Source organism: Artemia sp. Qi Xiang Cuo, chromosome 6 (genome assembly GCF_049724085.1).
Source record: "Artemia sp. Qi Xiang Cuo chromosome 6, ASM4972408v1, whole genome shotgun sequence".
Taxonomy (NCBI): Eukaryota; Metazoa; Arthropoda; class Branchiopoda; order Anostraca; family Artemiidae; genus Artemia; species Artemia sp. Qi Xiang Cuo.
In genome coordinates, this window is record NC_142799.1 from 64,024,282 (window position 1) to 64,041,271 (window position 16,990).

The 16,990-nt window shown below is 36.0% G+C and overlaps 1 protein-coding gene across 3 annotated transcripts in view; it reads left to right on the forward strand.

Annotated features, from left to right (window-relative positions):
* The window catches only part of LOC148951506 (protoheme IX farnesyltransferase, mitochondrial-like), a 164,249-nt gene that overhangs the window by 90,639 nt on the left and 56,620 nt on the right, over positions 1 to 16,990 (forward strand). For 2 of the 3 annotated variants that reach the window (XM_089090302.1, XM_089090301.1), the window contains exon 5: positions 10,124 to 10,303. In XM_089090302.1, coding sequence (XP_088946428.1) covers positions 10,124 to 10,303 — 180 coding nt within the window. Of the gene's footprint in view, positions 1 to 252; positions 368 to 10,123; positions 10,304 to 16,990 lie in introns of all 3 variants that reach the window. The other variant, XM_089090303.1, reaches the window with a different exon arrangement.

The following is a 16,990-nucleotide window of genomic DNA, read 5'->3' on the forward strand; positions in this document are numbered from 1 at the left end:
TTATGAAATGGCAGGTTTCCGCTGCTGAAATGAAAACAATGATCATTTTTAGCGTATAAAGTTATTTTTTACGGGAATAAGATTGAAAAACCGGCGCTATAAGACGTTATAATTTGTATCAGAGGGTGTCTTTGGGCAGGTGCATTGTGCTATCCTGGCCTGAATTGGTAGGAGTCATCAGAAAAAACACTAATGGGGATTTTTTCATTAAGTTTAAGCGATCGATTCTATTGTAAACGAATATTTTTCCAGGAAAATGCCTTAAACTGTCATTTGTGATAGTGCTTGATAGAAGGTGGTGTTTGTCAGCCATGGAGTGTCACAGGCTGGAAACTACCATGGAACATCGCATTCTTTCAATGAAGTGGCAAGTTTCCATTTTTCAAATAAAAACAATGGCCAGTTATAGTTATAAAGTTATTTTGTAAGAAAATGGTTGAAAACTCCTAGATTTGAGAATGTGCGCCAGAGAGTGCCATCAGGCTGGTAAATTGTGTCACGCTAGCTTTAATTGGTAGGAGTCATCAGAAGAAACGCTATTGGAGATTTTTTCCTTGAGTTTAAACGATCGATTCTAGTGTAAACGAATATTTTTGCAGGTAAAGGCCCAAAAAATGTTATTTGTGATAGTGCTTGCTAGAGGGTGTCGTGTGTCAGCCATTGAGTGTCACAGGATGGAAATTGCCAGAAAATAATACCAAGAAAAGATAAACAGAATACAAAACTAAGTTATATGTCCAGTGCCCTTTTGAATTTACCTCCAATATGTCACTCTCCTCTCTAAATGGATCTAGATTTATTGGTTAAAAGTAATGGTTTTCATGCAGTATTATATTTTTGATGTTGTCGATATACTTATGACAAATTTCTCAATACTTATGCTGATAATCATCGATTGAACAATTTTGTAGTTGAAAATATCTCCCTCCTGCCTGTATAATATTGATTTCAGTGTCCTAAGAATAAAGCGTTTGCATAATGCTTGTAAATTTGTTTTTATTAATATATCTTATTTGTACAAAAAAACGTTCGTTTCTTAGATTTCTTTGTCCAATCTGATAATACTCTCTAAAGTATTACTTGACAAGCAGGTGCATATCAAACGCAAGCAATTTCAAGTAATCGATTTCCCTCCCTGCATGTTGATTATTGCAGACATATGGAAACACGCGATCCGTTAAATCATCCTAGAAAACGGGACACGGAAATCTCTGTGCGTCAAATAGGTTGTAATGTAGAAAGTATTTCCAGAAAGTAATGTTAAGGAGGCATTTATAGTCAAGCTGTCTAGCGCTCCATTCCCTTGAGGGGAAATCTCTTTCGAATCCTAATGTGGACAAAAATCGTTAGATTATAAAGGTTCCCTGAAGAAAGACGATTTGAAAGAAAACAAAATTTTGAAGAAGAAAGAAAACGAACTCCTGAAGAAAAAATCTCTTAAAGTATTACGTAAGACCCGTGAGTGCATCGTCATTACTTAACACCCCACATGTTTGTTCTTTCCAGTTACAAGCTGGGATTTCCTATGGGCCCTGAAGAAACATGTCACGTGAGAATGCGTCTTCCTTAACACAGGTAAACATTCCCTATTAGGTAAGAACCAAAGAAATATTGTCGAAAATGTCTTAGAAAACGTATTGAAATTTCTTGAACCGTGTTAAAAACGTCTTAAAGAAAATGTCTTAAAAACGTCTCGAAATGTCTTTAAACGTCTTGAAAACATCTTGAAGAAAAATGTCTTTAAAAACGTCTTAAAATGTCTTGAAACGTTTTGAAAAATGTTTAGAAGAAAAATGTCTTAAAAATGTCTTGAAATGTTTTGAAACGTCTTGAAAAATGTCTTGAAGAAAATGCCTTTAAAAATGTCTTGAAAGGTCTTGAAACATGTTGAAAAAGTTTTCTTGAAGAAAACTTTCTTAAAAACGTCTTGAAATGTCGTGAATTGCACTGAAACTTCTTGAAAATGTCTTAGGAAAATGTCTTAAAAACATCTTGTAATGTCTTGAAAAGTCTTGAAGAAATATGTCTTAAAAATGTCTTGAAATCCCTTGAAACATCTTGAAAAATGTCTTGAAGAGAAATGTCTTGAAATGTCTTGAAATGTGTTGAAACGTCTTGAAGAAAAATGTCTTAAAAATGTCTTGAAATGTCTTGAAACGTCTTGAAAATGTCTTGAAGAAGGTTTCGAAGAAACAATACAGACGTGATTGAACCCTAAGATATAACATGTTACGTGTCGTTGACCTTCAAAACCAGTTTTTCCGGATTATAAAGGTTCACTGGAACCAAAACAAGTCACGTAAGATTATGTCATCTTCGTCTGTAAGTAATGGACCACGATCATCTTTTTTTTACCGGGACTTCCCCGCTTGACTAACAGACTCTAACAAGTCCTATCAATTAGTACGCACCTGCGTCTTGAAGTTTTGCGTCTTGAAGGGATCACCGTTAAATATCTTCGTCATTAATGGTGAAGAAGAAAAGAGTGGTTGTTATGGGCCTCCTTTAAGGCATTATGGCATTACTACCTACAACTACAGCTTTTTCCTTCTCAACTACAAAACTTATGTTGATATGATCAAGAGCTTTGAATTAAGCCTTCAAATATCTTTACGTGAAGTCACAGTCACCTGGTAAGCTGCTGAAGATAATGAAGGGGTATGTCTGGGGGAGAGAGGGCTCTGCCTTTTGGATGTTTCTGTTTTTACCAAAATTTTGAAAAATATTCTTTTTTTGAGCATTATGTTGAAAAATGTCCCTTTTTTGTATTTTTATTGAAAAAAAAACACCAAATTTGCCCTCTTTTAGTTTCCCAATCTAAATTTTCACAAATTAACACCACAAGCCTAGAAATAGCTTAGCCATTAGAACTAGCCAAGTTCTGATGGTCAGCCGACGGTTTTTAAAAACTTATTTGGAGGGGGGAATTATACATATCGAGAGGGGGAGAACGGTAAATCTCTGGCTCAGAGTTTCTGGTAATAGAGATTATTCATGTTGCCTTGCTCATATTTCCTATCCTTTTCATTCAGATATGGCCCCCAAAGTGCCATTTTTTGGTACCCTCTGGCACTTTGTGATGGTGTTAAAAAACAAAATTTAGAAAAATACGTAAAGACTAAAATTAGGTTTCAAATAAGCCCTTAAACAGTTCTTGATGATATTCCAGTACACTATTAGAGGGAAACAGAACAAAAAAGAAGCGGACATAATAATGCTTTGCATGCAAAATAGTGACTTTCCTTGTTGTTTGAGTTGGCGGACTGTAAATTTCTTTATAAGGTTTTCGAAAATAGAGATTCCAATGGGCTTATTTTATTTTTTTTTCAGGCTCTGTTTTAAAATTCCTGCAAATGTATTCCGCAATACCATTGTACTATTAAAAGATCAATCTAAATAATAGCTTTCTTCCTGAATCAGCTATAAACATGAATTTTTTTTCTCGTTAGACTGTTTTTCTTTAAGTGGGTATTTAAACATTTGGTTATTAGAGGCAGTAGTTTGCTCTTTACTAGGTTGCAGCTGTCACTGCAACCATGATAGTACTTAAACATACTTTGTGAAATGCACTATATTAATAATAAAATACCCATATTTCAACTTATAATAATAATAATTTGTTTATAACCCACTTTTATGAAAAACAAGCGGAGTAAATTACACTAAAAAGAAAGAAAAATCAAATACACAGAAACAAAGATAACTTAAACCTTAATCACTGACAAAAACACACGGATAATATTATGGTTTGGGCCTAGAGACACAATGGCATATCTTGTTAAATTAGCACTGAGCAACTCAAAATAATGTCGGTAGCACCATAATTTTCAATAATACATGTATTACGATATAAAGTGGTAATACACGTAATAATAATTGTATTATGAAATTATGATATCAAGTTTCTAAGCTGGTTGATCAAAGATCAAGGTAGCCGTAAAACTGAGATTCAACATAGAATTGTGTTGACCGTGACAGTTTTCACCACAGTTGAGCAATGCCCTTTGATGTATGTGCCATAATCATTTGTGGATCGGAATCTAAACTTATGAAGCAATGAAGGAAAATTCTATCAAATTCAGGGCGCCAGGGAGAGCTGGAGCCCAAGGGTAATACATTTTAGAATGAGCAAACAACACAAAATTAGACTTCTTAAAATTTGTTTTCAGCTTTTAATCAACTTCTCAATCAAACTTATCACAAAAACAGGGGATCTTCCGAAATAAGGTTTTGTCTATATACGTTTTTCCTTACAACTTCTGTCGAAACTGCTAAGACAAAATAGCGATAAATTTGCGCTAGACTAGCGCAAATTCTAAGATAAAATAACGCTAAAATATGCGTTTTTGTAGTCAGCCAGATGTAAAACAGAGCAATGGGACTGACACATGCACATAGAACAAGAGATAATTCCAAGAGACATGCCTTTTCAAGGAAGATTTAGCTTCTCAAAGGAACATTGCAATATCCTATCTTGTTCTTATTTGTAACAATTTAAATATCAGTTTTTTACGTAACAACGCAGATCTAAAACGATTTTCAATTCGAAAATATAATCATGGTTTTGTATAAATATGCGTTTTTGTAGTCAGCCAGATGTAAAACAGAGCAATGGGACTGACACATGCACATAGAACAAGAGATAATTCCAAGAGACATGCCTTTTCAAGGAAGATTTAGCTTCTCAAAGGAACATTGCAATATCCTATCTTGTTCTTATTTGTAACAATTTATATATCAGTTTTTTACGTAACAACGCAGATCTAAAACGATTTTCAATTCGAAAATATAATCATGGTTGCAACGGCAGCTACAACCTAGTAAAGAGCGAACCACAGCCCATAGTAATCAAAAGTTGAAAAACGTGTTTTCAAAAAAACTGTCTTGCCATCTGACACTGAATCAAGAATGGTAGCTTTAAGGCACACATACAATGGGACCTTAAGATCTGTGCCTCCCCGCTGAGAGATACACTAAAAATAAACCTGAAATGAGTCTCTGACATATATTCACGCACTGTTTTTGGGGGAGCGAACTTGGGTAGCATAATATAACCTTGAAGGGTTTTATTATTTGCCATGTGTAGCGTATAAAAAGGGGGACATATTAAGCTCTCGAAAAAACACTTAAGTATTCAATCCACGTTTAATAGTATAAAACTTGTTTTGACCGATATCTATTTAAAATTGGTAGACTTGACCGGGAATGATTGTAATTATTGAATCACGGCAAATTGCAAAGGTAACATCTGGGGGGATGTCAAAGTTAACCAATGGACACCAGGGCTGGCAGTCATACGGTTTACCTAACAGTGGTGCATAATCCATCTTACTCAAATGATTATAGAAGGTTAATCTTAGAATTAAAAATTTATTGCGAAAAGAAATTTATGGTGATTTCGAAAAAGAACCTGAAACTCCTTGAAAATGGCGTCAAATAGAAAAATAAAAGTGCACCGTTGGAATCAGCATGGTCCAAAACCTTTTGTAGGATAATTACAGTCCCCCACCTGAAACACCAGGGAAAATGACTTTTTTGCATGGTTAGCACTGATCTGTCTCCCTTTTTTTTTTTTTTTTTTCTAGCATCATAGAGAGATGTTTAATAACTCATTCGAAAGGGAATTAAATTTGTAACTGCTCTTAGTAACCAAAAGTTAAAAAACGCGTTTTTAAAAAAACTGCAAATTAAAAAAATTTCCATTTGACACTGAATCAGGAATGTTAACTATTATTTCGGTTCGTCTTCAAAGTAAAAGTTTATCGCGAAAACAAATTTATGGTGATTTCGAAAAAAGTCTCAAACCCCTTGAAAATGGCGTTAGATCAAAATGAAAAGTGTACCATTGGAATCAACATAGTCGAAAACCTTTGTGATGTTTAATGACTCATTTGAAAGTTATTGCTCTTATATACGTGTTTTCTTTTCAATTTTACATTCGTAAGAGCGATATAGCACAGAAACAAAGCTTATGGTGCCCCTTCTTAAGTGGAAAAGCTCTGAAGTACAAAACAGGTATCATTGTAATAGTTATGTTCCAGAACCCTTAACTGGAGGTTCACAAGAACCCCTCCCGTCTATTCCTCCCAGCCCCCTTAGTAAATTTCATAAATCGTCTGCTCATCAGTCAGCTACTGAAACATTAGCAGGCTACCACACCGTCGTAGATAGATGTTTAAGGCTCAATTATAAGCTATTGCTTATATCTACTAGGTTTTTAAAAATTCTACCGTCTATTGGATTTCACAGATTTTAATGTTAGCTAGTTTCCGAGGAGAATTTGCAAGTGAACTCTTTGTCATAATTGAAGAATTAGCTGCAACCTAGTAAAGAGCGAACCACAGCGCATAGTAACTAAAAGTTAAAAAATGTTAAAACGGTCGTGTTTTCTTCTTTATTCCAGGCCAATTGTGTTACTAGAACATCATAGAGAGATTCTTAAGAGCTCATTCAAAAGCTATTTCTCATATGTACGTAGCTTATATAGATTTCGCCGTATGCAAGTGTCATATGGCAAAAAAAAGGCACTTTTATGTCATTTCTCGAGGGGTGGGGCTAGCGGGCTACCAGAACATCTTAGATGTATTTTTGATAGCTCAAATAAAACATAATTTGCACATACTTACGTTCTTCCTATAAATACCACCATCTGCAAGTTTCAAATAGCACTAAAAACGACACTTTTGGTGCCATGTCTCAAGTGGAAAAGCTAGGGCGAGTGGGCTACTAGAACTTTTTAGAGTGATGTTTAATGGCTCATTTGAAAACTTTGGCTCATATCTACGTGCGTTTTACCAATTCTACCATTCGTAAGTGTGATATAGCACTGAAAACAATATCTTTGGTGCCACTTCTTAAGTGGAAAATCTTGGAAGCATAAAACGTTATTATTGTAATAATTATGGTTCAAAACCCTTAACTGGAGGTTTGCACGAACACCTCCTGTAACTTCCTCGTCCAGTCTCCCTTAATAAGCTACATAATTAAAGTCCTACAAACACCAATATATTAAATCATATTATTAAAGGCGTGGTTCTGTCAGTACAGCGCTGAACTTCAAGTTAGATTATCATGCGTTCGATTCCAGCTTAGATTTTTTTTTTCAATCATGGTTTATCTCTTCTTACGATTACTTTTCAGATAATTCACTATTTTTTCAAGCGTGATGAACTCATTTCTTAAGACATATCCCGGGAAAACAGATTTTAAACGTATTACTCATATCTACGTGCTTTTTATCAATTTTACCATCCAAAAGTGCCATATAGCACTGAAAACGGTACTTTTGGTACCGCTTCTGAAGTGGAAGAGTTTGGAAGCATAAAACGGTACCATTGCAATAATTACGTTCCAAAGCCCTTAACTGGAGGTTTATAAAATCCGCTCACATATACTCCCCCTCCAGACCCTTTTACTTAGTTTCATAAATCGCCTAGTCATATTAAAAGTAAAAGATTATTGTGAAAACTAATTAACTAAAACTAAAAACTTTCCAACTAAACATCTACTAAAAATTAAGCTTGATTGATCAACAGTTTTGAATTGAACCTTTAAACTTCACTCTGTGATGAAGCCTGTGTGCTAGTTCTAACGGCAGTAATTGAGGGGAAGGGACGTCCTTGTCCCTTTAATTTTTGCTCTTGTCTAGGTTTTGAAATCATATCTTTGTGGCCATTTCAATGGAAAAGGCACTTGTTTCATTTAAAAAAGTTGTGGAAACAACCGAAAGTGCACTTTGTGGGAATGTGCTACCAAGTCAAATTTATAAAAAGCGATTAAGTATAAATATAAGGTTTTAAATGAGCGCTTAAACAGCTTTCTTTTGTTACAGTAGCCTTTTAGCTGTAGCGGATCCAGGGAGGCGAGTGGGACGCTTGCCCCCCCCCCTTAGCGTAGTCTAAAGTAGTGTAATTTACTTAATTAACTCAAGTTTACGTTAATTAAACTTGCTCATAACGCAAGTTTGTCGGATCAACCTATTTTGCGCCCCCCCTAATTTTTTTTGCGGATCAACCTATTTTGTGCCCCCCCCCCAAAGAAAATCCTGAATCTCCCCCTGGTCAGTAGGTGATTTATAAAGCCCTGTCTTCATTGTGGCTTTTTCAGGTGTAGTCGGCCGAGTAAAAACAGCTTTTTACTCATCAAAAAACAAACGTTCCTGAAAACCATGTGCTGTTTTGTGAAGTGTGGATAATGAACTTTATGTTATAGAATGAAAGTTTTTCTTAGCTGTCAAGGTTTGCTGTCAAGCTGTCAAAGTTTGCAGCATTTTCAAGAGGTGTCTTATATCCCCTAGATCTGTGATAATTAGAAATTATATTAAAAATAAGTATTCAACTGAAAATAAGAAATGACATTAAAACTTGAAACGAGTATACATTATTCAGTATAAATAAAAAGATTATGGCAGTGTTGTTTCTACATTAAATTTTAATCAAAAACGAACAAAGATTAATTTTAAAAACGAAGTTTTTCTGAGAGAACTAAAGAGCGAAGTTGAAACTTAAAACGGACAGAAATTATTACTTCACAGCCAACTTAATACATTTTAATAAAACTAGTATAATTAAACCAACTAATTATGTTTCCCTATGCTTTTAGGATTATACAAAACTAGCGCTTTACTGAAAACACAAAATAATATAGGGGTTTAGGTAAAGTAAAAGCAGGCCAATTAAGGACACCTTTTATAGGATCGAGATATTATCCGTTTCTTTTAAGATCAATCAATTTTAAGACAAAGCAACTATCCATTTTAAGATTGTTGCTTTATTTTTTTACGTTTAATTTGGTATCACTTCTGCACAGTGGTCCCGTTGAATGACCGGCTTTTGTTTTGATTCTGAAAAGGACATGTCATGATCAGCTTGTACCTAAGTTCGAAATAAAGTCACCTTGATAGTATTAGGACTATAGACTAGCTTTAGAATTTGTATCATAGCTTGAAATTCACTCTTGTATAGAGAAATAATCGAATATGCAAAGTTCATATTATGTCTTATTTGATCTTCATTTCAAGTGATACTAAAGCATATTTCTTACAACTTAAGACTGTATATTACCCTCTATTGGTGTTATAGCTGGTGAGAGCAAAATGCTGCTTGATAAATCAATTCAATATTTCTGTATGCTGTTCAATTACTTCGCGGTTATTAAAAAATATTTAGTTTTACGATCATGTTTTTAAGATAATTCTAATGGTATTCTGAAAGTTACTAATGTCACAACTGGTGTAAGACTATGAAAAGCTTTATAGATTTGTTTAGTGTTGTCAGGTTACATACTCACTTTTGATTCTTAAATCAATAATCCAGTTTTTTATACTTGACTTTTGTGTTTTGAGTAAAGTGCTAGTTTTGTATAATCCTAAAAGCATAGGGAAACATAATTAGTTGGTTTATTTATACAAGTTTTATGGATATATATTAGATAGGCTGTGAAATAATAATTTTTGTCCGTTTTAAGTTTCAACTTCGCTCTTTTTGTCAATGCGACATTAAAAAAATTTTCTTTCTTTATGTGATGTCAGGCCAATGTGGTTTAAGAAACTATCTTCGTCATGCTTATGGGGAGCATTCTACCAATGTTGTTACAGTATTTTCTTCATACTTGTAAAGCAAACCGCATTTTCACCAAGTCAATAAGTCAATGCGACATTAAATTTTTTTTTTTTTTTTTTTTATGCGATGTCAGGCCAATGTGGTTTAAGAAATTATCTTCATCATGCTTATGGGGAGCATTCTACCAATGTTGTTACTACATTCATATATCTTGTGAGAAAAAAAACCTAATTAGATTAATCAACAGTATTTTCTTCATAATTGTAAAATAAACCGTATTTTACCCAAGTCAATAGGACATTAAAAAAAAAAAAAAAAAAAAAAAAAAAAAAAAAATGAAGAAGAGGCGTTTGTCCTCTCGAAATATTCGCTTTGTTGTTTTATTTTTCAGTACTTTCATTTGGCCTACAAAAACCCCCATTTTTGCTCGTTTTTCTTTCTTTATGTGATGTCAGGCCAATGTGGTTTAAGAAATTATCTTTGGTTTTTTAAATTAATCTAAAAAAGAGTCAAGGTACATCACTATTTAAAAGAATATTACTTTTCTCATGGTTCTCTTTTAGTTGGGGCCCTTCCAACTCTGATGGGATTCACTGCCTTGACAAACAAAGTCAGCTTAGATGGCATTCTCTTGTTTGCTATAAGCTTTGCCTGGCAGTTTCCACATTTCAACGCTCTTTCGTGGTACTTGAGGAAAGATTATGCCCGAGCAGGATATAAAATGATGTCAGTATGTAACCAAAGTAAGTAATGGTATAATTTTCAAGAAAATTCATATACCTGGTTAATCTGTCGACACAACGGCGTAGAACACAATCTATGTTAAAGGTAGATTCTTATTTCAATTTGTTTTTAAATGCGTTGTGACTATTTTTCTGTAGTTTCTCTGTGATATAAAAAAAAGTTTTTTTTAACTGAAAGTAAGGAATGACATTAAGACTTGAGACAAATAGAAATTATTCCATATATGAAAGAGGCTGTCCCCTACTCAAAGCCCCGCTCTTTACGATAAAGTTTGACTGTTTCTCACAACTCTACTTTTTAAAACAATAAAAACTTTATCGTAAAAAGCGGGATGTCATGGAGGGGACAGCCCCTTTCATATACGGAATAATTTCTGTCATGGGCGCCCATAAGGGGGGCAAGAGGGGCTTCAACCCCGCCCCCTCTCCTTTCCGGCTGAATGACCCTGCCTTATATTTTTGTTTTGAGATTTCTATTGAGATTAACTAGACCCCGACGCCATGCCAATAAGGGAAAGTTGGCGGCAGCGGGGGCAAAAAATAGCAAGTGGCCGCTGGTTTGATCATTGTTGACTTCAAACATTTTGTTTATATCGATCTTTCTCAAATGCCAGCTTTAATTTACATCAGATTTGGGCCTATTCACGAGTTAGAAACTTCGTGAGTCGAGTTCTTCACCATCGAGAAGAACTGTAATCATTTGCATCACAGCTGGGTTGGTAGGAAAATCTTTCCCCTTGGCTTTCATACCATCGAACGTCCAGAAGGTATTTGGATGGAGGGTATATCCCCGTTCAATCCAGACTGTTTTGATAATGATTATCTGTGCTCTTAAATACAGACCAACCAAATGTTTTTTGCCCATGAAGCTGGTGGCAAATTGCCAAGCTCATCAGAGGTTCTAACTCCAACCCCATCCAACCCCACTGCAATCCTCTCATCTAATGTTATCAGTAATCCCTGTGATTTTGCAGTCACTGTGAAGTAGGATAGTCACACCTGAACAAGTATAACCATATGCCAGCCCCACCAAGAAAAAAAATGCTTCAAGGAAGAAAGGAGGAGAGAACAAAAGTGCTTACTAATATATCAGTGAAAGCCAAGATTGAAGCTGTCTTTGCTACAAGGAAGGCAAAGAAGAGGCGGATTAGAAATAAATGAAGCAACAATAGCAAGAAAAATAATTAGCATTGTATATGGGTGAAATATTCAAACTAATGAAATACTAACTAAGAAAACTTAGACAGATTTAGTAGAGAAAAAGTAATAATCCAGGTGGTATAATAGATATAACTATTGAGATAGTGGATAGGGAGACCTGCATTTGTAGTTTCCTTCCCATTCATTTGTATCGATGTCTGAAGTAGGAGTAGGGAAGCCCATTCGACTCCGAGGCGCACACCGTGCTGTCATCTACAATTTAGTCTAACGCCAAGCTTACATAATTTATTCAAGGATTATTGATCGAGTCTAATGGGGTCAATGCCCCCTTTTTCAAGGTCGATTTATTTGTTGTTTATAGGTGTAATGACTCCGAAGTGAAGTTTGCGCATGCGCACTAAGGGGAAGAGATGTATTGATCGACTCGAGGGGGAAGTGGATTTCCGAGAAATTGATTACATAATCGGTGGGGAATGCATTGATCAAGTCTAATGGGAACAGGATCACATGTCTCTTTCTAAGCCAAACAGGGAAGTTACGTAAGGTTTCCCATTACATCACAATTACCCATTGAGATTTTATATATAACGGACAGGCGCTGTGGTTAAACTTTCATAAAGTTTTAAGACACCATGGATAAAGCAATGATTATTGATGAGTTGGAAACTTTGGCTACATCGATTTATAATGTGAGTTCTATTTAGTAAATTTTCTTGGTTTATTTCCAAATAAAATAATTTTACATAGTCCCACTCCAGTAAGTTCAAATTCAGGGTATACCCCCCCACAATAAAAACTCCGCTATATGATGTTTATACTCGATAGAAAGCGTAAAATACACTCTTTTTTACCATGTGAACCATCACCCTTCCCCCCTGTTTACGACTTTAATCCTGTTTTTGATAAATTCTGTATCTTACATAAAAGTGACAGTTAACTTTTCTGTCAATCCCTTAGTTATTAACCCGATACGGCTTGACTTACAGATTTCCCGCAAAGATTTAAAACCTTAATTATTGCATCCTGTCAAGTGTACAACCGGCTTTTTTAAATATACAAGGATTAGCATTACAGTGGTTTCACTGAAAAAATGATACTTTTTCCCGTTAAATTAAAAACAGTTTCACGCAGAAAGAGACTGCTCTTGACTAGGCTTCGTAAGGCTACAGGCTTTGCGAAATTCTATGTTCTATGTAAGAGGGACACGAGTTATTTCCAAAATTAATGCCTAACAAATATTTTTAGGACATTATGTAAAAGGGGGGAGGCGGGGAAGGGACAATGTATTGCTTCTAAAAGCTTCGTTGTACGGTGAAAACAAACTGTTTCTTCGCGTGAAGAGTAAGGGGTGCGAGTTTAAGAAAAAGATACATAGCTATATTATGCGCAAATTGAATAGAATTTTTACCTTTGATCGCAAATTTTAGGCCTATAAGGTGTGTGTTTACGAGCTTTTTTTTATCTATTTTAAAGCCTATAGACTGGAACATTTAAATTTTTTTCTAAATGGTAAAAATAGAAACATTAATTTTTATCCCAAGGCTACAGACTACTGATTGTCACCGCTAATGGAGTTATTTCTCGTTTGAGAAATACACATTATCCTATGTTATTTTCTGCAGAGGATCGTCTCGCGATTAAAAATCAAAAAATATTCTGAGTTTGTAAGAGGGAGTTTGAAGAGGGGGCTAAGGGGAAAGAGACTAGAAGGAAAAGAGGGGGGAAGGGGAAAGTCAGAGATCATAATCACTTGTGGCAGGAAATATCATCAGGGGGTAGTAATTTTAGAGGGGTAGCGCATCAATTATGCAGCATAAGCGTTAGCCAGCATTTTTTTATTCCAGTTTTTATTCATAATTCAAATTATGATTCAAAATTTATTTTACTGGCATTGGCACGTATGCACAGGGAGGGAGGGGGAGTAGATAGTCCATGGGTAAATAATTAATTTACCTATAACATCATCCCCAAATCAGCAGAGAAGCTAGTGCTTCTCGAGTTGAAATGGCAGGTAGTGAATAACGGGCATACGTGCCCGAATAAAATCAGGTTTTTTTATTCTTTTAGTTTTTTCCCCAAGGCATTGAGAGTCAATTGATTCAAGTGCAGAAAAGTGAAAATTTTGATAGTTTTCCTTTACTTAAACAGCACTTTCCAGACAGTGAAATGTATGACCTACTGACCTGTAAAGGTGTATATGCATACGACTATTACTGTTCTGGCGCTCGCTTAAGCGAGGAGAAACTACCACCAATTGAAGCTTTCTTTAATTCACTCACCAACAGTGAATGCACAGGCGAGGAATATGAATTTGCCAAGAAGGTGTGGGCTAAGGGTAATTGTAAAAATGGGTGGGATTATTGTAGACTGTACTTGGCCAGTGTCGTTTCAACTCTGTTAGATATTGTCTGCAAGAACACAGATCAAATCTATTCAGATTTTGGACCAGATATAGGGTATTATTTTTCCACACCACATTGGGTGATGGACTTGATTTTAAAAATTAGAAGGGAAGAAATAGGCTTGATAACTTATGTAGATCAATACCTTTTTGTAGAAAGGTCAATGAGGGGTGGGTATGTTTTTCATGAAGATCGCGTTTTGACAACAGATCCAAGCGGACAAGACACAGGTGTAAAGTCAAATGCAGTTTTCTTGGACATGAACTCATTGTACTCCTTTGCAATGACTCACTACTTTTTGCCATCTGGAAAGTATAAACGACTTGAGATTCCTTGCTAGTTCCCAGGCATAAACACCGTTGAGAACAATGGGTCGCAATGATTTCTCAATGAAATTTGATCGTCATATTCCATTAGCGCTTCTCTATTTTACCTCAGATTTTGTTTTCCCCTCTATCTATTGACCAGTGACCTAGGGCACACTAAATCCCTGCACTTGATCATTGGTTGAGGATGTGAGGATGCACTGGACCCCTTTTAAGAAGAAACTGATTGCGGATCTCGACCCTGAAGAGAATATCGTTGTTCACCATGTGATTTTGCACTGGATGGTGAACAATGGTTTCAAGATCACCAAAATGCATAGGGTCCTGCAATTCAATCAAAAACCTTATTTAAAGACGTTTATTGACACTTTTGTTGATAAACGCTCTTTGGCAAACAGTAAAGTAGAGAAGGAAATGTACAAACTCATTCTAAATTCAGCGTTTGGCAAAATGTGTGAAAGCGTACGGAACAGATCTCGTTTTGACGTTGTGACTGACCCTCAAGAGTGTGCACGGATTATTGCCGACCCCAATTTTACAACGTTCACGAGCATAGAGGCTGGCATGGTTCTTCTAAACAGGAAAAAGACAAATGTGGTACTGAACAAGAATAAAGCAGGAGGTAGTTCAGTACTTGAAATTTGCAAAAGGCTCATGCTGTCATTTTTTTACAATGTGTGCAAGGTGCAATGGCCACGGGAGGGGGAGGTTCAAGTTTACTGTAAGGATACAGATTCTCTGCTGTTAAAAGTAAAAACCGAGGATTTATTGGGAGACTTAGAAAAAGGGGAACACATCAGCTCGCAGGTGGATTTCACCAACTGGAATCCGTCCCTCTACCCCAAGTTGGTGAAACGTCAAGCCCCCAACCAACTACTAATGTTAAAATCAGAGACGGGGAGTGATTTGATATCCAGGGGGGTGTTCCCGGGTCCTAAAGTTTATTGCGTTGAAACTCATAACAGGGATGTAAAGCAGGCGTGTAAAGGGGTGCCTACACATTTTGTAACGAACAATTTCAACAGGAGTGTCTACAGAGACGGTGTAGAGAGTAGCCTAGTGCCAAGAGCAAAAGTGCTTGCAATTTGCTCTCTACAGTATAAAAATTATACTGTTAGAGTGAAAAAGAATGCAATGTCATGTATATCCGACAAAGTCTTTGTGGTCGAGAATGATGTAAATGTACTCCCCCATTGCCACTATTGTAATTCAGACCGGGTTGAATGTGTAGACTATCGCAATCAACTTGGTCTGGATAAATTAACCTAACTCAAACCTAATCTGATAAATTAACCTATCCCTAACCCAAACCTCACCTGATAAATTAACACAACCCTAACCCAAACCTAATCTTATAAATTAACCCAACCCTAACCCAAACCTAACCTCACCTGATAAATTAAATGCTCCAACCTAACCTGCAGCAGCAGTGACGGCGACTATTGTATACAGTTATTCCTCAGTGACCCCGGGGGGTTGGGGGGTCCCGCCCGTTGCCGGTCTTCGGCCCGCGGCTCCTGGGGGGAGGGGGGGGGGGGTCCCGCCCGCGGCCGGCCTTTGGCCCGGAGGGGGTGGAGGGGTATCTTTTAAATTCATAGTGTTCAACTATGCTATTCATGTTCATGTTCGTGTTCGTGTTTTTTTTAAGTGTTGTACAAATAGTGATGTTGTAAAAAAAAATGTGTGTGTACAATTAGTGTTCTTGCTGGACAAATAGTGTTCTTGCTGGACAAAAAGTTTTTTTTTATGGCAATAAGTGTTATTCTTGTACATATAGTGTTGTTCTCGTTGAACAAAAAGAAGTGTTTTTATGATAATAAATGTTGTTCTTGTTTGAACAAGTGTTCTTATGTCGAATAAATGAATGAAATATTGTTTTTGTTGTTCTTGTACTAGATAGATCAAAGGAAAAATTACTACTTATTCATAGGACAAGTATGGTTTACACTTAGTTGTAGTCTGACTGTTGTCAAGAGCAGCATTATATATCAATTTAAAACACCATTCAGGTCGTTTCTGTGTGGTCCATCAATGTCTGGGAAAATGACACTTTTAGTTAAAATAATTCAAAATTGTAATAAAATGTTTTTGGAAAAACCAAAGAAAATTTACTATTGCTATAGTATTTGGCAGGAGTCATACGATAAAATAAAAGCTGTTGCCACATCTATACCAATACATTTCATGCGGAGACTTGATGTTTTCAATAGTATTGAACCAAACTCGTGGCTGACTATTGATGATTTGGCTGAATCCATTGAACAGTTCTCACAGGAAATGCTACAGCTGTTTACCGTTCGCTCTCATCATGAACACATTTCCATGACCCTAGTTCTACACAATCTGTTACATCAGAGTGAATGTATGAGAACCCTTGCTTTGAATTGTACCATCTATATTGTCTACCGAGTTGTTCGTGATTCTAGCTCGCTAATAGCTCTCAATAAGCAAATATACCCCAGCGCTCCCAAATTTCTGCTGTCAGCATACACTCAGGCGACAAATAAGCCTTACGGGTGCATATTGCTTTATCTTAATCAGAGCACACCCGAGGACCTACGTGCAGTCACAGATATTATCGACAAAGAAATTACTTCATATTTTACAGTGAACAGTATAAAAAGCTATTAGTTGCCATTCTAACACTGAAGAAACAGAACGAAAAACGGCATTTATTTTCCGTTTTAGGCACTTCAAAGCCTCCACTCAGGAAGGCTATACTTAAACATGGTGTTGACAATGATTTCATTAATCTAATATCTGAACTTTGTTCAAATTTAACTGATGGCAATGTACAC